We start from the raw sequence: 24,513 nt of genomic DNA on the forward strand, positions 1-24,513 counted from the left end.
TCCGTGCTGGTTTTACGTTATGCAGCACTCTGGCTGAGCTGGTATCTCCAAGTAAAATTATGCATGTTATTATTGTTATAAAATTAGTGAGGCCAACAATATATACAGTATGTTATTTTGGTCATGAATCTTCCCTTTTTTCCAGCCCAAAAAGTAATTATTCTTTATAGATCAAGCTGTGTTTATACAGAAATAAAACAGTGATATCTTACATCACTATCTGTTTTACAAAGAATGTTCTATACAAAATAGGTGTGATATATGCACCTATAAATTATACCTAAATAAAAATATACAATGTATGTACTTCCATTTTATACCAAGAAACCTAATCATACCGGCAAATCAGTTTCAGGTGAATGATCCATACAACTAGATAACCTAGACGCAATTTCCGCCATATTTGGTCTAGCCATCGAGTTCTCTAGCAATGCCAAGTTAACCACATATACCACAACTCTAAGTTGTTCCACATTCACTTGACCATTCAACTTTGGATCCAACATTCCCATCATAACATCCACATCTTGATGTTTCCTGCACTCGTTCGTCCACTCAGCTAGCGTTACTGAGCCTTGTAACGACTTCATTCCAGTTATAAGCTCCAGCAACAAAACACCAAAACTATAAACGTCACTCTTAGGTGATACTAGTCCTGTGTTGAGGTAATTTGTATCAACGTAGCCTAAAGAGCCACGTATTATTGTTGGGGTTTGAGCACTATATGATTCATGACCTAATTTGCATAGGCCGAAGTCGGCTAGTTTTGCATGATCGTCGTTAATGAGAAGGACGTTGGATGATTTTACGTCTCTGTGAATGACAGGCGGGTCTGCAACTGAGTGGAGGTAGTCTAGAGCGTATGCAATGTCTAGGGCGATGCTTAAACGACTTGACCATGAGAGTGTTCCTGATAGTTTGCCTTTGTTGGTGTGTAGACGATCGAAGAGGCTTTTGTTAGGTATATATTCTAGTAGAAGAAGTTGCTCACCTACTCACAAATAAATGTAATAAAGTCATATTAAGAACTCGTGCATTCATCCAGATCGAATTTTATTTCACACTTGAAATTTTAATACGAGTAATATTTAAAAAGTTATTCAATAACAATTCTGAGGACTGTCAATTAAAATAAAAATATAAAAAATTTATTAATAAATTGTAGACGAAATATCTAGACCTTAGAATCAATTTAGACTCGATCTAGAGGCGGAAAACACTAGACCTAGACTCAATTGGATAACGGGTTGTTCATGGGACCGAATTAGTCGAACCTAGATATTAATCTAGATTAGAACGATGCCTAGAAGGTATTATTCAGTGGGTTGGAGGTCTGGGAACGATAACAATCAATAACAATCGGCTAGGGTTATGTGAAGTGTGTAAACTATCAAAGAAACACAAAACCCGTATTTATACTGTCTGCAACGACAGTCGGTCGACTGAGTCAGTTAGTCGACTGTTGCGTTTAGTCGATCGAAGATCAACTTACACCGACCTTGCACTGTCGACCGACAGTGTCTTCAGTCGATCGACTTACTCTGTCAGTCGATCGATTGTCTGGTCATTTTAACTATTGATTATCACATTCACGCACAATATGATATAATCCCACATTGACTAGAGAACAAACTAGTTAGTGCCTTATAAGGGTGGGTGTCCCCTCCTCCTTCAAGCTGGCTTTTGGGAGTGAGTTCTACACTTCCCCTTGTAAGGTTGATGCATGTCTAGCGTGGGATAGGCTTGTATCATTGGTGCTTTCATTGAGAGATCCCATCTTTCGAGATCCCAACACCTCGGAGTGGTGGCCTATGGAGTGGTGGGTGGGTGTCCCCTCCTCCTTCAAGCTGACTTTTGGTAGTGAGTTCTACACTTTCCCTTGTAAGGTTGATGCATGTCTAGTGTGGGATAGGCTTGTATCACAATATCAATCATTCAATAGTCACGATTCTCAGTATAGAGTTCAACACAATATAACTGAATTACACGTCAAAGTAATATCGAACTAGAGATTACAAATATGCACTAACATAAACTAAGGCGTCAAAGTAATATCGAACTAGAGATTATAGATATGCACTAACATAAACTAGAAGGAAGTTATTTTACAGAAATGGTTGAATGTAAAGCAATTTAAGCATTTCTGAATTTTTTTTTAAAGAGATAGCTTAGGATTGTCATGGAGAAATTCCAATATTTTTCCTGTACTTATCGTTGTTTATCAAAACTGTACTATCAGATCCCGCCTTTAAAAATACTTGTTTATATACAAAAGGATATAAATCTAACATAATTAAGTACAACTATAACTTTTTCTATACATAACTAAACTAAACTAAACTAAAATCATATTTTATTTTTAGTTATTTTTTATGCAAGAATCAGTCATAATAAATATTAATATATCGGCATTTTTATGTTTGTTTTCACTATGAAAGAATACTTGGTTTTTGACAATACAATACAATCTGTAGTTACAGAGTAACATAATCCTAAGACAATTTGGAGTACAAAACTAGGAATATGCATTCTCAAATATCTTGTAAAATATTCTAGATTTCTTTTTCTATGTACATCCGTTTGGATGGATATGACTTACGATACAAAACAAATAGATGAAAAGAACATATATATGACAAGCCATCACTTTATATATAAGTCGTACAATAAAAAACGAGTTAAACTATACTTGAATTATTGTTCCCAAAGGCATCTCTTTATTTAAGAAAAACAACAAAACAAAAGTTCAGTTTGTTAATAATTTTACATTTTATATTTAATATGATAGACAATGTATAGATAATGATTTATTCCCCTGTTTTATATACATGCTATTTTTAATCAAATTCTTCTATTTTAGTGAGTTTTTAATAGTTCTCGTACATCTGAATTAAGAAAAAAAGTTAGTCGATTTATTTCGAAGTAACCTTAACACATAAAACCTTATTCATTTAAATATCTTGTTTGGTTAGTCATTTCTTCTGTGAGTTTTATTATCGGAAGTGTGATAGATTCAACAATTAAAATTAAAAAAAAAAAAAAAATTAGTTAAGGTTGAAAATTGCAATTGTGGGCATTCCTATGAAACAACACTTACTATATTTGAATTCTTGCCTTATCGAACATGTTATTCCATTATTAAATTAGCTTATTCAAAAGCAGCAAAAATGTTAGTTTCAGTATAAGTTCAAATGGAGCAATTCTGGTCATTAGTAAAGTCTAAGTAAATCAAGGCACTATTGACATGCTAGGGAATAATATTATATTATTCAAGATCAAAGAACACGCTTACTTGATCGACCTAAAGATTGTTAGTTTAAATATGATATAAATTAGATAGATAGATAAGTACAATTAAGATAAGATTACTAATAAGCAACAATATGATTAAACTAACCTTTATCTAAGCAAAAACCCAACAATGCAACCAAGTTAGGGTGAGAAATCCTAAGCAAGATGGAAACTTCATCAAGAAACATCTTCTGGTAACCACCCCTCTCTTCCATCACTCTTTTCACCGCACCAAACTGTCCATCACCGAGCTCAGCCAGATAAACATATGACGTGGCACCAACACCTATTCGTATTCGAAAATCCCTTGTGGCCATCTTGATTTCTTCAAGTGCATAAGTTCTAATACTTTTGGTAGTAGATAATGAACATAACCCTATGCTCTTTTGATCATGGTCACCTTGTGCTTTAGCCAAAGATCTGGCTTTTGCTTTGGAGTCTAAATAAACTGCCCATTTCTTCAAGATAATTGTGAATAAAATGACCAAAATTATTGCTCCTCCTATCAACAAGTTTTTTGTTGATTTTATGTCTATTCCAGAATGTAATCCCATGATCGTGTATGATCCTTATTCTTAAGCCCCAAATTTTTTAAAGAAAATTGGTTTGGTGAATTTTGCGTAATGTATTATTATTAGCTTCTTTTTTTTTTTTACTCACCCATGATAAGATATGAAGTTTTATTCATGAAAGCTGATAGAAATATGATTTGTTGGAATTGAGTGATTGGAGAGGTAGGTTGGAAGTTTATTAAAAATCCTTTGGTTTGGATTTTAGTAGAATGAAGACGTAATCATCAGAAGTCAAGCAAGTCAATACATTGTTTGATGCATGAGTACATATGCACATACTATAATTTACCGTTGAATTATTTTAATTCATCGGATAAATATATATCTATAGAAAGCCAAAAGATAGTTCATGCACTTTGAACATTACATCAAGTTATGGTTAACCCTTATCTTGTAGTCTTGATTCTAGATTATCTATTTTTATAATCTAGCTACTTTAATATGATTTCCTTTGTTTAATCTTCTAGAAAAAGTTTTCAGGCATGGTTTAAGAGTAGCAAAACATTAACGATTGATAGAACCAGCTAGTGTTCATAAGAACAATAATTCTTGCACTAGTTATGGCCAAATTTTATAGCGCCCAGATTGCGGTATCATAGCCGTGCAAGTAAAATTAGGTTATGTTTGTGTATGAATTTCGATTAGTGTTAACAGTGCGGAACTAGGATTTTTTTTTACCGGGGGCAAAAAAAAATTTAAAACCTTACCAATTTTTTAGACAAAATATGGAGACTTTGGGGGCAAAAAAATTGAGGTTTTTGGTCAAAAGTTGAAGGTTTTTGGGCAAAATTTGAAGGTTTTGGAGCAAAAGATGGAGAATTTTGGGCAAATTTAAAGGTTTTGAGGCAAAATATGTAGGTTTTGGCGCAAAATATGTTGATTTTGGGGCAAAAAAATAAAAAATCCACCGTGGAAAAAGTCGAAAAATCCAAAATTTTAACACTGAAAAAAAAAATCCACTAGGGGCGGGCGCCCCCTGCCCTCTTGTATTTTCGCCACCGAGTGTTAACGCAAATGGCCTGAAAGGTAAGTTACAAGATTTGTCAATAAAGGTAATATAGCCTTTGCTGATATCCGAAAAGGATTACGCCTTTCAATTTTTACCTGAAAAGGATTATAAGTTGAAAAAAATGTGCAATTGAGGCTAATATCGTCAGAACTATTAACGACCGTTAGTCAAATTTCGTTAAACATGTGTTTGGCATGTGATGGACAACATTACATGGTTGATCCCTGAACCTTATAGAAAATAAAAAAACATAATGATAAATAAAAAATAAAATTTTAAAAAATTTAAAAATAAATAAAAAGAGAATTAAAAAACAAAAATAAAAAATTTATTTAATTTTTTTATTTTTTATTTTTATTTTTAATAAAAAATATAATGAAAAATTCAAAAATTTAAAATATTAATTTATGTTTACCTTTTCGAACTATTTAACCTTAATGTGAAACAACACATATTATAAACTAAGTATATATATTATCAAAATTTACCTATATACTAATCAACATGGTACTATTCACCTTATATATGTTTTTAAATCACTAAATAAATGACATATCTATTAAGTTTTCACCTAAATAGTTATGTGATTCTTTGCTTGGTTGCACTGGAGGAACGTGGAACTTAGGTTACTGGGAGTAAAAAAATTATTTTAACAAAAGCAACCCAAAAAAAACTTCACAAAATGCAACTAAAAAATTGCATGCAATGTAATCAACAAAATGTAACAAAAAAAACAGTTCCAAATTACACTTTTCTTCTACGTAAACGCATATTTTGAAAACGCCGAAGTACATCTTCATCTTTAACATTCACTAGAGCTTCTCTTTCTACTACACAAATTACACAAGCATTCAAAAACTCCACTCCAATACGATTGCGTAGGTTCGACTTTATAATTTTCATTGCTGAAAAACATCTCTCAATTGTTGCGGTCGCAACGGGTAATACCAATGCTAGCTATAATAACCGATAAAACAACGGATAAGATAGATATTTCCTTGTTTCCACCATCACTCTATCAAGGTCGGCAATACCATTCAAGTCAACAAATTTTTGATCTTTTCGAACATTATGAATATTTCAAGTTGAGGTTCAAGTTCAATCTTCTCCATACTATTAAAATCTTTTAGATAAAACTCATACAACCTTATTAATTTCGACGAATCAAACATTGAGAATGAATCACGTGGATTCAACGTCGCCATACAACTAAGTAACTCAGTACTAGCTTTACTAGATCACCAAATTCTTGAATCTGCGCTAACATATCCATAACGGTGTTAAAACACTCTACCTTATAATAATGTTGATTAGTGATTTTCTCTCTTTGTCTCCTTGAATTAATACAATCTTCATTCATTTCTATATTCGGATACCATGTTCCTCACAAAAAGACGACATTTTCTTTAAGAGTGGTTCAAATCCATTTGTTCTTAACTCATGCAATTTTTCTTTGGTTGACTACACTAATTGACTGCTTCTACAGTGCCTTGATTTTTTCTTTAAAGAGCTTGCGATAACATATTTGTCAACCCTAAAATGTGCAACATTAGATGCAAATAAAAAAAGAAATCAAATGACTTTAAATACTTCAAAAGACCATTCGCTTGATTTTGACTAGAACCATTATTTCCTTTTTCTTTAACAAATTCGAGGACCGTAATAATGGATAGAAACATATCAACCAAACACAAAAGTGTTTTGCAGTGACAATTCTATCGTGTATCTCCGGCTCGTATAAGAGAAGCTCTTGATTCAATATTATACTAGTTTCAATTTACCACTACCAATTCCAACTTCTACCCTCTTTTTCTCCGTGTCTAGCAAAATATCTTTTCGCTTACAAGAAGCACAAACAACATTCAACAAAATGGCTAACTTATCAAAGAAGTTCACTATGGTCAAATGTTTCCTTGTAACCGCTACAACCACTAATTAGAGTTGATGAGCAAAACAATGTACATAATATGACGACTTATTTTCCTTCAAGACTTTTTCTTTTAAACCATTAAACTCACCTCGCATGTTGCTTGCTCCATCATGACATTGACCTCTCAATTGTGTCAAACTCACTTTATGTTAAAAAAAAAAAAAAAAAAAAACATGAATCAATGGAAGATGTAAGAGACAAAGACGATGTCTCATTTACATGAACAAGACCTACAAATCTCTTTTTGACAAGCCCATGTGCAATAACATATCGTAACACAATAGCCATTTGTTCCTATTTAGATACATCATTAGACTCATTAACTAAAAACCCAAACACATCATCACCAGTTTCCTTAAAGATACATTCGAGTACTTCTTGTTTAAAACACTTAACAACATCTTTTTGAATATAAGAAGACACCAATTTGTTATTCCCCAGAGCTTTCGGTAGGTTATGGAGTTCCTCATTATGACATAAGATCAAGTCCATCAATTCCAAGAAATTTCCCCTAAAAGGAGACGATGCCGTCTCATCATGACCACGAAATAGTATTGAGCATTTCAAAAAAATACCTACAAGCAGAAATCGTAACACTCAACCGAATTCGATTATGAGTTTGAGTATTTTCACCTTGCTTATGAAAGGCGTTCAAAATAGGTTGATTTGGTCTCGTTAAAGATTCACACTTTTGTAGTGCCGCATTATGAAAGTTATTTAATTCACCAACGTGGTCTTTAAGCATATGTATAGATGAACCCTAAATTCGTAGCTAACAAAAAAAAAAAAAAAAAAAGAGAGAGAGAGATTAGCACTTTAAAAGTTAACACAATTCTATGACCCCTGAACCCTAAATTAATGTATGACATGGGAATTGGGGATTACCTTATGTTAAGCTAACAGCCACGAGTCACGACCATATGATATGAAGATATGCATATTCGCAACCTTATGTGCTAATTTCGCTCCTAAGAGTCACAATAATAGATGAACGTGATTGTGAAGAGATACAGACGTCATACATACATACGGTCAAACCGATCATTTTATTTTCTGTCCGTCTGGTGACAAGTAATCTAGGATAGGATGGAGGAAGTAATTAAGTTAAAGGTCCAATATTATATTAGCCCAAAAGTATAATTGGGATGGTAAAAATATAATAGAAATTTGATAAATATGCTCTCAGATCTGAAAGTCACTAACAATATCTCTTTGAAAAATCGAAAAAATTTAGATATGTTCCATGTTCACACATCACGCACCACGCATGATTGGTACAAACTCGTGTGTGATGCGTGTTTATGAGATATTCAGCTTGACAACCCTTTTTGCTCGTAAATACGCACCAAAAACCACACACCGTGCATGGAGCATGGTGCATAGTGTTTGGTGCTTATTGGACAAGAACTTTGACTGGATGTATTTTTTGACTCATAACTCCTATTTAGTCACCAATTTTTTTTTTGAATCGTGTAATTTTTCGAGATCTATCCGTTGGCAAACTGCCGTAGGCGGTTTTTTACAAAATTATTTTGAAACGTGTAGTACGCCGTCCTAATCCATCTGGACGAAGTCTTCAACAACTGGTATCATCACGATGAACTGACGTCTAAATGCCATGAACGACTCCATGTAATATGAGCAAATGCACAGCGGAAGATTTCTTTCATACCTGAGAATAAACATGCTTTCAAGTATCAACCAAAAGGCTGGTGAGTTCATAAGTTTATCATAAAACAATAAAATTCATTATTTTGATAGACCACAAGATTTAAATGCTGCATGGTACAAATGGGCCCGAATCCTATACCCACCTGTAATGTACATGCGATATCTTTTAAATACAGTACACCTTTCTTGTGTACGAAACAATTTTTCATAAATCTTAGTAACCGTACACATATCTCGTGCACAAAATAACATACACATAACCTGTGTATAAAATCATTCTCTCTATACATAACATTCATATCAATTGGAGGCAATTATCATGTCCACATAATTCAATGGTGGCAATTATCATGTCCACATAATTCAATGGTGGCAATTATCATGTCCACATAATTCAACAATAATCCGCAGAACTTCTGTCTGCATAATAATTCATTCGAGAAATGTGTTGCTTGTGTCTATCTCGTCAAACATTTATAAAAGCATTTCATGTATTCACAGTTCAAAAATATATTTCAAAAGCATTTAATAAAGCAGTTGTAAAAACAGCGCATGTATTCTCAGTCCCAAAAATATAAAGTGTAAAAGGGAGCAAATGAAACTCACACATATAAATATTGTAAAACAGTTATTAAAGCATTTGCATGTATTCTCAGCCCAAAAATGTAATGAGTAAAAAGGGAATCAAATGAAACTCACCATACTGTATTTTGTAGTAAAAATACATATGACGTCATTTAACAAATGTAGGGTTGACCTCGGATTCACGAACCTATTATTCAATCATGTATATTAATATATGTAATGGTAATTGAACAAATATATATTTTATTAGTGATTTTATTTGTTTTTTTATATCATGTGTTATATTAATAACTTAATTAGATATATTTATCTTTATATAGATAATTAACATTTATTATAAAAGTATTTATATGGTTAGGTTTTATGTCATATATATATTTTTATATAGAAAATCTTCATTTGATATATTAATAGTACTAATAATAATAATGATAAAAATAATACTAATTATGATAAAAATTATCATAATTCTAATAATAATAACAATGATAATTTTAATATTAATATTAATGATAAAGATAGTACTAATAATAAAATTTGTTTGTAGTGTTAATACTAATAACGTTTAATGATAATACTAATAATTATGATATAATTTTGTTAATAATAATAATTAATCTAACAATACTAATAATAATAATAATAATAATAATAATAATAATAATAATAATAATAATAATAATAATAATAATAATAATAATAATAATAATAATAATAATGATGAGTAATAAGTAAACTACCTCAAAGGAGTAGTTCTAAAAAAATGCCCAAGTCCGGGTTTGAACCCGCGACGTCCCGCTGATCTATATATATAAATTCGTCTCTTTTCCTTCACCATTTCATCATCTCTTTTCACCATCACTTGCTCATCATGATATCATCATCATCAACGTATATGTCTATCATCGACTTTTAAACATCAACTTCTTGAGTGTATAATCACCATCATTATAATATGATCATCATACACATAGTCATCATCACGACATCATCATTAACATGGTCTTTTATTCTAACCACTTTAATCACCATCATAATCTTAACTCTTATCATCATCCTTATTAACTAATAATCATCATCACCTAAACTATCATCATCTTCTATTACGCATATTATAACATAATAATTGTTATCATTATATTCAGTATTTATCATCATATCCCTCATCAGTTAATATACGTAATAATGGTCCAACAAGACCTGAATCTGGGTCACAGCCCACCAACAAACTTACGGCCCACGTAGTAAAATTTCAGCCCAACATTAGTGACAGCCCAACAGGGAAAGAAACCTGGCCCAACAGGGAAAAGGGAAATAAGATTTCGGTTCATGATCTCTTTCTGTTCGTGACACATCAAGTATATTAACACAAAAATGATCAATTTAATCCCTTCCTTTACTTTTGCTTTCGACAACCTAACAGCTCCTCACCAACTCATTTTTCCATTATTGTAATTATAATCATCCTCTTTTAATCATAATCATACCATAATCCTAATCATCCTTGGCTATTACGTAAAAAAAATATCATCTAGTTTGAACGCATCCTCGTATAATACCACGATCATTAATACCGTCATCCTCACCCGTTTCACCATTCCTTACTTAAACTAAAAGCATATTCTCAAATATCATTTTTATTTTTTATTCTGTCTTAAAACCCATAATTGAGTCTATCACCTGGAGGATTAAAGTGATTCTAGTCACGTTTGGGGTTTGCAGCCGTTGGTGACCCACTTGGGTTTGCTTTCGGTCGAGTTTTAAAACAAGAAGGAGGGTATGCTTGTTTAGATGGGTTCCACGACAAGACAAAAGGAAAAGCAATTTGATTTGTAATAGTGTGTAGGTGTGGTCACATGATTTGTATTGTCCCCCTTATAATCGATTAACAGACAATTCAGTAAACTTTAGAATTTGGATATGCTCCACTAGCTATTAAATAAACGCCATAAGATGATATACTATAAGCAACTTGACAAAACCTTTATTAAATATGTGGTACCTCTTATTTCTTCATTTGCTTTGCAAGTTCAAGACTTAAATAAACAAACACACTCGTTTCATGTTTCGTTGCGTGAACAGATAGAAAGGAAATAGTAACAAGCTGCAGCCGTGACTTGATCGAACAAGAAGAATAAATAATTACAGTAGTATCAGAAATAGCGAGCAAAAATAAAAGGTGGCGATTTGATATTATTTTGGTTGTTTTAATTGGTGGTTTGTGTGTTGTTCAAGGTGGTGATTGAAAGTGAAAGCTCACGATGGTGAGAGTGTTGTGAGGTTAATCGATTTAGAAAATGGAAGGAAGAGACACCAAATGGTTATGGTGGTCTAGCAGTTCATCAATGATGGTGTTCGGGTTAAACTAGAAGTAACAATACAAGTGGTCCTAATGAGGATGGAAGGTTGTCGATACAATAAAGAGGAGAAGAAGAAATACATGTATTGGTTGGTTGTCGATCAAGAGTCACCAAGGTGGTGACGGGTTTTCAATGAAACAAGAAGGAATGAGAAGTAGAGAAAGAGAGCGAGATGGATTAGTTGAAATATGAAGATGACAGAGGTTTCAAGCTGTATATTTACACTTTTCTGTTTTTATCTCACAATTGTAATACATAATCATATCATATCTAAAAAGTAATCAATAGTTAAAGTTAGTAAAGGTGATTAGAATGGTTTGTTTGCATTGAGAATTTTTGGTTCATCTGGTACAAATTGGGTAGATAGACGGACGGAGTTGTTCAACCAAAAAGAAAAAGAACGGAAGAATAATCAGATATCTACTTTCCAATTGAATTGTACAATTTACTGTAGGTGATGCAAGCAATTTGGAGACAAAACAAAATGAATAAAGTGTTGATGTGTACATGTAACAAATTCGATCCAGAAATCTGAATCTTATAAATTAAACTTTATTATTATTATTAGTTAATTATATATATATATATATATATATATATATATATATATATATATAAAATCATAATCCTGGAATTGAGTTAGTAATAATAATAATAAAATTTATTAATAACAGTAATGTCAAACAGTTCTAAATTAAATACTACAATCATAATTTTTATGTATTACAATATATAATACTACTTATGTATGGAATTTATATATATTTATTTTAATAGTAACTTAATTATTTTATATATTATTTTTCATTTTTAATTTCAATTGAATAAAGTGTATTTTATTAATTTAAAATATTACATATACACTTATATCTATTTTTACAATTAATTGTTCGTGAATCGTCGGGAATAGTCAAAGATCAAATGCTTTCATGAATTAGTTCAAAAATATTTGAGATTCAATTAAATAGACTTTGCTTATCGTGTCGGAAACATATAAAGATCAAGTTTAAATTTGGTCGGAAATTCCCGGGTCATCACAGTACCTACCCGTTAAAGAAATTTTGTCCCGAAATTTGAGTGAGGTGGTCATGGCTAACAATAAAAATGTTTTCATGACGAATATGAGTTGATAAATTGAGTTTTATCATCATTAAGTAATATGAATAAATTCGATTATTCGAAGAGCAGGAATGAAGCTATCACAACAGATTGAGATGGAGATTTAACTTTTGACGTAGTCACGGTGGAAATTAGAAAATAAGGTGCGTCTTAACTTTTGTCGTTGTCTTGGTTGGATTCCGGAATTCAAGGGATTTAAAGAAAATCTTCGAAATCTATAAGATCTGATTCTTCGGGATTTATGGAAATTAAGATCTCTTCAATTAAATACGATGATCTGCCTCGATTACTCTGTCTGATATTTCCATCATAAATTAAACTCTTCCGTTCCATTATTCTCAGCATTCCTATACTTTCTTTCTTAGTTCATACATCTAAAAGATTGTGAAAATGCTTAATCCAGTTCTAATCCCTAATATTTTCCTATTTATCATTTCTGTCATCCTTCTTTTCAATCTTCCAACAGAAAAATCTGTTTAGTTTTAATATAACTTTGGGATGATACTATTCTTAATTATACCGTGTCTTTATATTGCTATTCCTATTAATATCCACGATTTGTAATTTATACGTTGTTATCGGGCTTTGTATCTCCCCTTATTTTTCAATGTCCCTATTACTGATTCCTATAATCATTGTCATCCACAGTTATTACTCCCTCCTATTTGCTGCGATTTATACTCCAATTTCTATTTTGGAGCTTTGTCCCTTCGTTTCTTCTTCTTGCGGTTAGGCATCTCTTGTAATGGTCCAGAATTTGCAGATTTAAATTTCAAAATGAACATTGCTAATGTTCTAAGAAGGGAATGGTAATGGCACGATCTTGATTTGTTAAATTACCAGAATACCCTGGAAAAGATCGAATCATCAAGGAATATTTTCTTGATATTTTAGAGGTTTAAATAGAATACAAGAGTCGTGTAACATGGCACATGATGACGTTATGGTCTATGAATCATCACGTTTCATTAGAAACTCAGCATGACTTACTGTAATATAATTACGTTGATCAAGTGTCATTATATTATACTAACTCATGCATCAGTTCCCCACACTACTTCAAAAACATTCATATTTTAAGCTCGAAAGTTTACAGAATATAGAAACTAACAGTTTTTATATGATGTAACACTGATAGCACGAAGAGATTATTGATTTCAGATAAGAATAGTTATGAAAATATATTCAGAAATATGGAGGATATTTATAATGAAAGATACGATAATATCTCGGAATATCTAAGATCAGAGGATGATAGAAACTATTGTCCGCAAGGGTTCAGAGTAAAGAGTAAGATATTCGCTAAAGACTTTAGCAGGCATTGAATCATTTGGATTCTTTGAAGTCAAACTTATTCTTTGTGATTTGTCCACGGCTTCCTTCATAGTTTCGCATAATCCACTTTTCGGTACTAAATTTCCTATTGAATGTTTCCAATACTCCATTCTTTATCATCAAACTTTCGACGATTAAGGTCGTTTACGGTTGCCCACAGTTTATGCCAAGGTTGCAAAAGACGTGAGACGGGGTCGAGATGGTCGGGTCCTAAAAAGGTCGAGACGTTCGAGACGGGGTCGAGACGGACGTTGACCAAAGTTGACTTTTAAATATATAAGTATATAAATGCATATATGTATACATATTTTAAAGCTAAAAACATCAATTGATTAATTTGTACCCATAATTGCTATCATTGTTAATTTAATACAAAAAATTCAAACTAAAATACAATATATTTCACCGATTCTACCGATTTTCTGGCTTTTCTGAATCTTGATCGATTTTGACCCGATTTTTTTCATATTTGACCCAAATTTTGACCTTTGACTGTCATATTAGACGGTTTTCTTCGAGACGGGACGGGCTAGTCACAAAATTGTCGAGACGAGCGTCGAGACGGCTCGAGACAGGGTGTTTTGCAACAGAGGTTTATGCTGCTTCATTCAGCTTTTTCAAAGTTCAATGTATTGATTCGTAAGCTGGGTGCTTTTCAAAATTTCTGAATTGAAGGTCGTAATTCTAGGAGATAATTGTTATATGTATACATATAACTATTGATGTAGAAATACTACGAGATTCGAAATACTGATTGTTGATTCTCGGTAATTGGTATGGTAATTATTGTTACAGGGTATAGATGAATACACGATAGAGTTTCAATGAATATAATGATTTTTCGAAAAATCCAAATTCATTGAAGTTGCTGGTAAGTTTACTACTAATGTGGTGGAATATAAATGGTTCCCCGGTAACGATGACGACAGGCAAATTTATATATCGAGGTTATAATAAGGCTACTTCGAATGGAAGTCGAAGTTGGTTTGCTGAAGTTGTGACAAAATTGGCTAATTTGAAAAAGAGTTGAAATGTTATTTTCGGTAATAACAATGTCAAAGGAGCTAGCACAGATACGTGTTAAACGTTTACCCAGGTTTTGTGTGTTTTCAGGTGCATAACTATATATATCAGTCTTTTCTTCCGTAGATAAAGTGCGGTTGGTTCATCCTCTCGATTGAGGCGTTTTCAAGGATCATGAAAGGTTTGAACGCAGATTATAATTGTCAAGATTCGATGAGATTTAAGATGAAATCAAGTGGCAAACTTGAAGAATTGTTTAGTTTCATATATTATAATCTGTAGCGACCCGACAAAATCGTCATTGACGGCGCCGTCTACTTAGGTCCCGTTACGTGGTCATAAGTCTTTAAAACAACGTTTGACCAAAAGATATGTTGCATTCATTTCAAATGTAAAGATTGTTCAAAGTTTACAAGAATAGTTCCACCACAAGTTACGATACAAAGTTTTAAGTACAAATGAAACTTATGCGACACAATTTAAAAGTAGCCAAAAGACGCTCCATGTATGCATATATACTCGACATCCAATGCAAGTATCAAAATAATGAGTGGAAGCATGTATCATGTATCGTTCAAGGACCTGAGAAAAACATAGAAATCTGTCAACAAAAACGTTGGTGAAATCATAGGTTTAAGTAAGTAAGTACAAGTGAACAACAAGATTTGCAACCATGAGATAAATGTAATACATTCCAAAAGTTTTTTTCACGAGCACCCAATTATCAATGCTTAACATTCCTTCCATAGAACCCCATCACAATAGTGTTAGAACATACACTGTTTCTCGAAAATACATTTCATTCGTAAACGGTAGCGAACCGTTTGAATGAGGGTTTGTCAAACCCATATGGCCATATAACATAAGTTCTCGCTTACACCCGGCAAGTGTTACTAATGATAATCGAATTGAGGATTTTTGTTCAAACTCGTATGTAGAATGTTTGTTTTCCTGTACTTGTGTTCACTTAGTAAAAAGAAACGTTTATGTTTTTCTCATCCCAAATGTAAGTGCAAAAGAGTAAAAGTGGGACTATGATCTCACCTTGAGTGCACGTACGAAAAGTACTTCACAAAATAATGTGTGCGAAGGATAGTGCTAGTCTTGACCTAAACAAATAGGTCGTATCAATAACGGTAAACACGATAGGTCAAAGATGTTCAATTAGTCCTATGGCTCGTTACAACTCGATTATGTAGCATGTGAAATCAAATTGTCAAGTTTCATGCAAGGTACAAGTATATAAACAAGTTAGGAAGGTTGCATAATCATTTGGTTAAGTTTGACAAAAAGTCAAACTTTGGTCGGTCAAAGTCAACGAAAAAGTCAACACGTTCGGGTCGGGTCCCGAACTATTTTTCTGAGGTTTTTAATCATGTATGAGCATGTTAGGACAAGTTACATGTGAATCGGAGGTGCGTAGCATAGCAAACATTATTCGAAAATTGACAAAGTTGGACAGACAATAATGGCGCGCCGCGCGGGTATATGGCGCGCCGCGCCATTACCTGTGCAGAGAGTTCTGGCAGTTTTTAAGTTTTATGCACGAACCTAACTTCAAACAATCACCATTTATGATCCACAAACAATCAAGACAAGTATCTTATACCGTTGGGAAGGTAATTTAACGAGGAAAACAACTAAACACATTTCATCAATCAATCTACCTATTACAACAACCAAAACCGCATCTAATGCTTAACATTAACCGCATACAAGTTCATAAATGCAATTCAATGATTCGGGCAACCAATTTACATGAATGATATGCCGTTTCGAAGGTAATCAAGCATACAATCCAACTAAACACTTACCAATAATAATCCATGGCATTCAATGCATCAAAAGTCCATTTCAAGTTCATCAAACCCTAACCCAAATTCACCAAAATCAATAATCAAGTTCATGAAGTTTTCTAAGGCAACCTACACATCAAATTGAAGCTAGTGATGCTAGTAACACAATTAAAACATCAACTTTTAACATCTAACAACATATGATCATCCTAAATTCAAGAACAACACACCAAAATTCAAGTTCATGCTAGTTATACTAAAACAACGAGATCGAGCATACAAATTACATACACGACATCACAATGAGCCATAGACACTAACTAACACCATTTCAAGTCAAAAACACGAATTTAGAGAAATCTAGAGTTTTAGAAATGTTACCCAAACGAGATGAAGTTGGTACCAAAATGAAGAGGATGAAGAGAGGATCACGAATATGTAATTTATTTTGTTGTAAGCCTCCTAGATCGGATTTAGATGATGATTGAATGAATTTGGTAATGGTGTGTGTGTTCTTGCTAGAGAGAAAGAGAGAGAGATGGAGATGATAATGAATGGGTGAAAGGGGTTTGACCCTTTGACCTAGTCAAGGGTTTGATCCCTTGTCAAGTTTAGTCCCTCAACTTTCGTTCGGATGCGGGAATTACCTAAACGAGATAATTTAAAACGCGTATCAACGGGAGATGTTATAAACATATAACGGACTTTATATTAGTATAACGGAAAAGAAAATGGAAAAAGGCGGGATGTTACATTACCTACTCCTTAAAAGAAATTTCGTCCCGAAATTTAAGTAGGCGTAGTAGTCGTTGTTTCTCCCTCGAGATCTTGCGTTTCCGAATTCACGAATAGATGAGGATACTTCCTTTGCATTTGATCTTGTCTTTCCCAAGTAAACTCGGGTCCCCTTTTGGCGTTCCAACGGACTTTAACAATCGGGATTCGGCTTTGTTTCAATGTCTTGACGGAGGTGTCCACAATTTCAACCGGTTCCTCCACGAAATGAAGTTTGTCATCAATGGTAAGCTCCTCGAGAGGAATGACGATATCGGGTTCGGCAAGACACTTTTTCAAGTTGGATACATGGAATGTAGGATGAACGGAGCTCAATTGAGGCGGAAGATCTAAACGATAAGCAACGGTTCCAACACGCTCCAAGATTTCGAAAGGACCAATATACCGCGGGTTTAGCTTTCCGCGTTTCCCAAAACGAATTACACCTTTCCAAGGTGCGACTTTTAACATTACGCAATCACCGACTTGAAATTCAAGGTCGTTGCATCGTTTATCTGTATAGCTCTTTTGACGACTTCGGGCCGTCCTAAGCCTATCTCGGATTTGAACGATTTTCTCGGTGGTTTCGTGAATGAGTTCGGGTCCGGTGATTTGTACGTCGCCTACTTCGGCCCAACAAAGAGGTGAACGACATTTTCGGCCATATAGCGCTTCAAAAGGTGCGGCTTTAATACTCGCGTGATAACTATTGTTGTAAGAGAACTCAGCGAGAGGTAAGTGCTTGTCCCAAGCTTTTCCGAAATCAACCACGCAAGCTCGTAACATGTCCTCTAAGGTTTGAATTGTACGTTCGCTTTGTCCATCGGTTTGAGGATGATATGCGGTGCTCATGTCTAAACGCGTTCCCAACGCTTCTTACAATGTACGCCAAAATCTAGAAATGAAACGGCCATCTCGGTCGGAGATAATCGATAAAGGTACACCGTGTCGGGCTACGATCTCCTTAATGTAAAGTTGTGCAAGTTTCTCCATTTTGTCCGTTTCTTTCATGGCCAGGAACTGTGCGGATTTGGTGAGACGGTCAACAATAACCCAAATGGTATCATAACCGCCCGTCATTTTTGGTAGCTTGGTGATAAAATCCATCGTTATCCTTTCCCACTTCCATTGCGGGATCTCGGGTTGTTGAAGTAGTCCGGACGGTCTTTGGTGTTCGGCTTTGACTTTGGAACATGTCAAACACTTGGAAACATAAGTAGCTACGTCCCTTTTGATGTTCGGCCACCAATATAGTTGTTTAAGGTCGTGGTACATCTTATTGGCACCGGGGTGAATCGAGTATCGTGACTTATGGGCTTCGTCTAAAATAAGGCTTCGTAGGTCCCCATAACTAGGCACCCAAATCCTTCCGGCGTAATATCGGAGTCCGGTCTCCCTAATTTCGAATCGAGAGACGAGAATGTTCAAGAGCTCGTGTGAAAGGTTTTCATCCTTGAGAGCCTCATCTTGGGCTACCCGAATTTGGCTATTAAGGTTTGTGTGGATGGTGATGTTTAAGGCTCGGACACGAAGAGGCACCGCTCTTTCTTTTCGACTTAAGGCATCGGCTACTACATTTGCCTTCCCGGGATGGTAACGAAGCTCGCAATCGTAATCGTTTAAGGTTTCAATCCACCTTCGTTGTCTCATGTTCAGTTGCTTTTGATCGAAAATGTGTTGGAGACTTTTGTGGTCGGTAAAGATAGTACTCTTGGTTCCATAAAGATAGTGTCTCCACATTTTAAGTGCAAAGACAACGGCTCCGAGTTCGAGATCATGAGTCATGTAATTCCGTTCATGAATTTTTAGTTGTCGAGAAGCATAAGCAATGACTTTCATTCGTTGCATCAATACACACCCAAAACCATGTTTCGAGGCATCGCAATATACAACAAAGTCATCATTGCCTTCGGGAAGTGACAAGATAGGAGCGGTGGTTAGCTTCATTTTCAAGATTTGGAATGCGGATTCATGTTCGGTTGCCCAAACGAATTTTATTCCCTTATGAGTTAACATGGTTAGAGGACGAGCAACCAAAGAAAAATCCTTGATGAATCTACGGTAGTATCCGGCGAGACCCAAGAATTGACGAATGTGAGTAGGAGTAGTAGGAGTCTCCCATTTGCTAATGGCTTCGATTTTCGTTGGATCGACTTTAATACCTTGGTCACTTACAACATGACCAAGAAATTGAACTTCCTTTAACCAAAATTCACACTTGGAGAATTTGGCATAGAGTTGTTCTTGTCTTAAAAGTTCAAGCACAAGTCGGAGGTGTTCCTCGTGTTCTTCTTCGCTTTTTGAATAGACTAAAATATCATCGATGAACACGATAACGAATTTGTCAAGATACGGTTTGCATACGCGGTTCATAAGATCCATGAACACCGCCGGTGCGTTAGTGAGACCAAATGGCATTACAAGAAATTCATAACTACCATAACGAGTTCGGAAAGCGGTTTTGGAGACATCTTCCCCCTTAACCCTTAATTGATGATAACCCGAGCGGAGATCGATTTTCGAATATACACAAGACCCTTGTAGTTGATCAAAGAGGTCATCGATGCGAGGAAGAGGATATCGGTTCTTAACCGTCAATTTATTTAGTTCACGATAATCAATGCACATTTGTAGGGATCCGTCTTTCTTTTTAACAAACAAAATCGGAGCGCCCCATGGTGAATGGCTAGGTTGGATAAAACCACGATCAAGTAGTTCTTGGATTTGACTTTGCAATTCTTGCATTTCGGATGGAGCAAGTCTATACGGTGCACGTGCTACGGGTGCGGCTCCCGGAATAAGATCGATTTGGAATTCAACCGGTCGATGAGGTGGAAGACCCGGCAATTCGTCGGAAAATACATCGGAAAAGTCACTAACAATTTGCACATCATCGATATGCTTCTCATCGGACTCAACTTCCTTAACGTGGGCAAGGATCGCAAAACAACCCTTACGGAGTAGTTTTCTAACTTTAAGGCACGAAACGAGGTTGAGTCTGGTGCAACTCTTATCGCCATAAACAATCAAAGGTTCACCATTCTCGATAGGAATTCGGATTGCGTTAAGATCACAAAGAATGTGAGATTTCGTTTTGACTAACCAATTCATACCGATTATTACATCAAAGCTTCCTAGTTCCATGGGTATCAAGTCAATTTCAAATTCCTTACCCAAAATGTTTAACGTACACCCCCGGTAATATGTGTCGACACCTAATAGTTTCCCGTTAGCCACTTCAATGGTATAAGTGGTATCTAATGGAAGAGGTGGAGTGCTAAAAGAATGAGTCAAAGTCTTGGATACAAAGCATTTATCGGCACCCGAATCGAATAAGCGAGAGACATAAGAATTGTTGAGAAGAAACGTACCCGTGACTAATTCATTATCATCTCGGGCTTCCTCGGTGTTGATGTTGAAAGCTCGGCCGCGCGTATTGGTGTTATCTTTCCTCTTCGGGCATGCATTTCTATAATGGCCCGTTTGGCCACATTCATAACAAGTGCCCGTCTTTGGTGCATTGGGCCACTTTCGAGCGACGGGAGTGGCACTTTTACAATCGTTGGCCTTATGACCAACTCCTTGGCACCGGTGGCAAATTAACTTACTACATTCGCCAAAGTGATGTTTGTTGCATTTGTTGCAAAGAGGTAGGTTCCCGGCATAACCTTTCTTGCCGTCGGAGGCGAAAGATTTCTTGGCAAAGTTATTGTTGCTTGATTGGGGAGCTTCCCATTTTCTTTTGTTGTTACCCGACTTGTCCTCGGCTTTAGGTGCAGGAACTACGATTTCGTCAACCGTTTCTATCAATTTGCGGGCCAAGTTCAAAGCTTCTTGATGATTAGTGGGTTTGGATGACATTACTCCGTGTTTGATACTCTTTGGAAGACCATCCATGTAAAGTTCAACCCTTAAAGCTTCGGGGTTCACAAGATTTGGGCACATCAAGGCTAGTTCGGAAAATCGTTGATTGTAAGCCTTGAGATCATTTCCGATCGCCTTTAAAGTTCTTAGCTCTTGTTCGAGCCTTCGGGTTTCTTCACGAGGGAAATATTCGACAATCATCTTTTCCCTCAAGTCGGCCCAAGAGAGGGCATGAGCTTCATCGGTACCCACCGATTGTACATAAGTATTCCACCATGTGAGAGCGACACCGGCGAAGGTGTGAGTGGAGTATTTGACCTTGTCTTGGTCCCGACAACCGCTTATGCTAAAGACGGCTTCCGTTTGCTCAAACCATCGGGTGAGCACGACCGGTCCCCCGGTTCCATCAAAAGTGTGAGGTTTGCACCCCATGAAAGCTTTATAGGAGCATCCCTCGTTTGAGTTTCCGGCTCCATTGTTGTTGTTGTTGTTGTTGTTGTTGTTGTTGTTGTTGTGGTTGTTATTATTATTGTTGTTAGATGAGTGACCGGCCATGGCCGCATCTACGGCGGTAGTTATCATCCGTTCGAGAGCTTGTTCGGGAGTTTCATTGCGGCGTACACGACGAGGAGCCATTGTTCCTTCAAGACACAAGAATATCATTGATTAGTATTCTCAATAATACTAACCGTGATATAGAATAAAGATAAAGAGAAGTTTTTCCTCGACTCGCCTTAAATTCTTTATGCCATAATGTCGGAACGTTCATATGAGTCACCGTAATATAATCCCGGAAATTATATTACCCTGATTCATATGTGCATTCGACATTATTCTATAAAGTCAAGGTGGTGTGTCAATCAAATTAAACAACGTGAGATTAAGATGAACTAAGAGTAGATATGAGTAGAAGCGTTCGAGTATAAATGCACAAGTAGTCAAGTAATTCCTACTTCAAGTCTATATGCCGGTTGTAGTCTAGACTCACCAATGTACCCTATGACTCGAGGTTGACACCTATGAACTCTAAATCCCTACAACCAACGCTCTGATACCATCTGTAGCGACAGATGGGGTAGAAACCCACCCAGTGCCTTTCCAGCTAACCGCTTGGTGACCACTGAGTGTACCTCAGACACTGATTTTACGGCCCGCATTTCTGCCAAACTGCCAACCCTCAAATTCCAAGGGATCGCAAGGGGTAAGAGCCAATGCTTCATCACAGGTAACACTGTGAGAACCCCCTCTACGATTAACCCGCCAAAAAGCATAGTCCGTATGAGTGCCCGGCCTGACAGCCGGCGCGCGTGAATACCTTTACGGCTAAGGTTAAACCAGCTCTGATACCATCTGTAGCAACCCGACAAAATCGTCATTGACGGCGCCGTCTACTTAGGTCCCGTTACGTGGTCATAAGTCTTTAAAACAACGTTTGACCAAAAGATATGTCGCATTCATTTCAAATGTAAAGATTGTTCAAAGTTTACAAGAATAGTTCCACCACAAGTTACGATACAAAGTTTTAAGTACAAATGAAACTTATGCGACACAATTTAAAAGTAGCCAAAAGACGCTCCATGTATGCATATATACTCGACATCCAATGCAAGTATCAAAATAATGAGCGGAAGCATGTATCGTGTATCGTTCAAGGACCTGAGAAAAACATAGAAATCTGTCAACGAAAACGTTGGTGAAATCATAGGTTTAAGTAAGTAAGTACAAGTGAACAACAAGATTTGCAACCATGAGATAAATGTAATACATTCCAAAAGTTTGTTTCACGAGCACCCAATTATCAATGCTTAACATTCCTTCCATAGAACCCCATCACAATAGTGTTAGAACATACACTGTTTCTCGAAAATACATTTCATTCGTAAACGGTAGCGAACCGTTTGAATGAGGGTTTGTCAAACCCATATGGCCATATAACATAAGTTCTCGCTTACACCCGGCAAGTGTAACTAATGATAATCGAATTGAGGATTTTTGTTCAAACTCGTATGTAGAATGTTTGTTTTCCTGTACTTGTGTTCACTTAGTAAAAAGAAACGTTTATGTTTTTCTCATCCCAAATGTAAGTTCAAAAGAGTAAAAGTGGGACTATGATCTCACCTTGAGTGCACGTACGAAAAGTACTTCACAAAATAACGTGTGCGAAGGATAGTGCTAGTCTTGACCTAAACAAATAGGTCGTATCAATAACGGTAAACACGATAGGTCAAAGATGTTCAATTAGTCCTATGGCTCGTTACGACTCGATTATGTAGCATGTGAAATCAAATTGTCAAGTTTCATGCAAGGTACAAGTATATAAACAAGTTAGGAAGGTTGCATAATCATTTGGTTAAGTTTGACAAAAAGTCAAACTTTGGTCGGTCAAAGTCAACGAAAAAGTCAACACGTTCGGGTAGGGTCCCGAACTATTTTTCTGAGGTTTTTAATCATGTATGAGCATGTTAGGACAAGTTACATGTGAATCGGAGGTGCGTAGCATAGCAAACATTATTCGAAAATTGACAAAGTTGGACAGACCATAATGGCGCGCCGCGCGGGTATATGGCGCGCCGCGCCATTACCTGTGCAGAGAGTTCTGGCAGTTTTTAAGTTTTATGCACGAACCTAACTTCAAACAATCACCATTTATGATCCGCAAACAATCAAGACAAGTATCTTATACCGTTGGGAAGGTAATTTGACGAGGAAAATAACTAAACACATTTCATCAATCAATCTACCTATTACAACAACCAAAACCGCATCTAATGCTTAACATTAACCGCATACAAGTTTATAAATGCAATTCAATGATTCGGGCAACCAATTTACTTGAATGATATGCCGTTTTGAAGGTAATCAAGCATACAATCCAACTAAACACTTACCAATAATAATCCATGGCATTCAATGCATCAAAAGTCCATTTCAAGTTCATCAAACCCTAACCCAAATTCACCAAAATCAATAATCAAGTTCATGAAGTTTTCTAAGGCAACCTACACATCAAATTGAAGCTAGTGATGCTAGTAACACAATTAAAACATCAACTTTTAACATCTAACAACATATGATCATCCTAAATTCAAGAACAACACACCAAAATTCAAGTTCATGCTAGTTATACTAAAACAACGAGATCGAGCATACAAATTACATACACGACATCACAATGAGCCATAGA

General features: G+C 35.5%; 1 protein-coding gene and 1 long non-coding RNA gene across 2 annotated transcripts in view; both read right to left on the reverse strand.

The window, feature by feature from the left end:
• Positions 1–274: 274 nt before the first annotated feature.
• Positions 275–3,845, reverse strand: LOC139902027 (probable receptor-like protein kinase At1g49730). The gene is made up of 2 exons (XM_071884686.1): positions 3,398–3,845; positions 275–991 (listed from the first exon to the last, which is right to left on the reverse strand). The coding sequence occupies exons 1-2, from the start codon at positions 3,843–3,845 to the stop codon at positions 333–335; spliced, it is 1,107 nt and encodes a 368-aa protein (XP_071740787.1). The 3' UTR covers positions 275–332.
• Positions 3,846–5,552: 1,707 nt separating this feature from the next.
• Positions 5,553–24,513, reverse strand: part of LOC139898538 (uncharacterized) — a 32,919-nt gene continuing 13,958 nt past the window's right edge. The window contains exon 3 of the long non-coding RNA XR_011777049.1: positions 5,553–6,127. This is a non-coding gene — a long non-coding RNA (uncharacterized lncRNA). The remainder of the gene's footprint in view (positions 6,128–24,513) is intronic.

The sequence above is a fragment of the Rutidosis leptorrhynchoides genome, chromosome 3 (assembly GCF_046630445.1).
Source record: "Rutidosis leptorrhynchoides isolate AG116_Rl617_1_P2 chromosome 3, CSIRO_AGI_Rlap_v1, whole genome shotgun sequence".
Classification (NCBI taxonomy): Eukaryota; Viridiplantae; Streptophyta; class Magnoliopsida; order Asterales; family Asteraceae; genus Rutidosis; species Rutidosis leptorrhynchoides.

Excerpts from the sequence above, each read along its gene's own strand:
- LOC139902027 (XM_071884686.1), bottom strand. The coding sequence starts at position 3,845 with ATGGGATTACATTCTGGAATAGACATAAAATCAACAAAAAACTTGTTG. Across the intron at positions 992-3,397 it reads GGGTTTTTGCTTAGATAAAG|GTGAGCAACTTCTTCTACTA; the intron begins GTTAGTTTAATC and ends ATTTGTGAGTAG.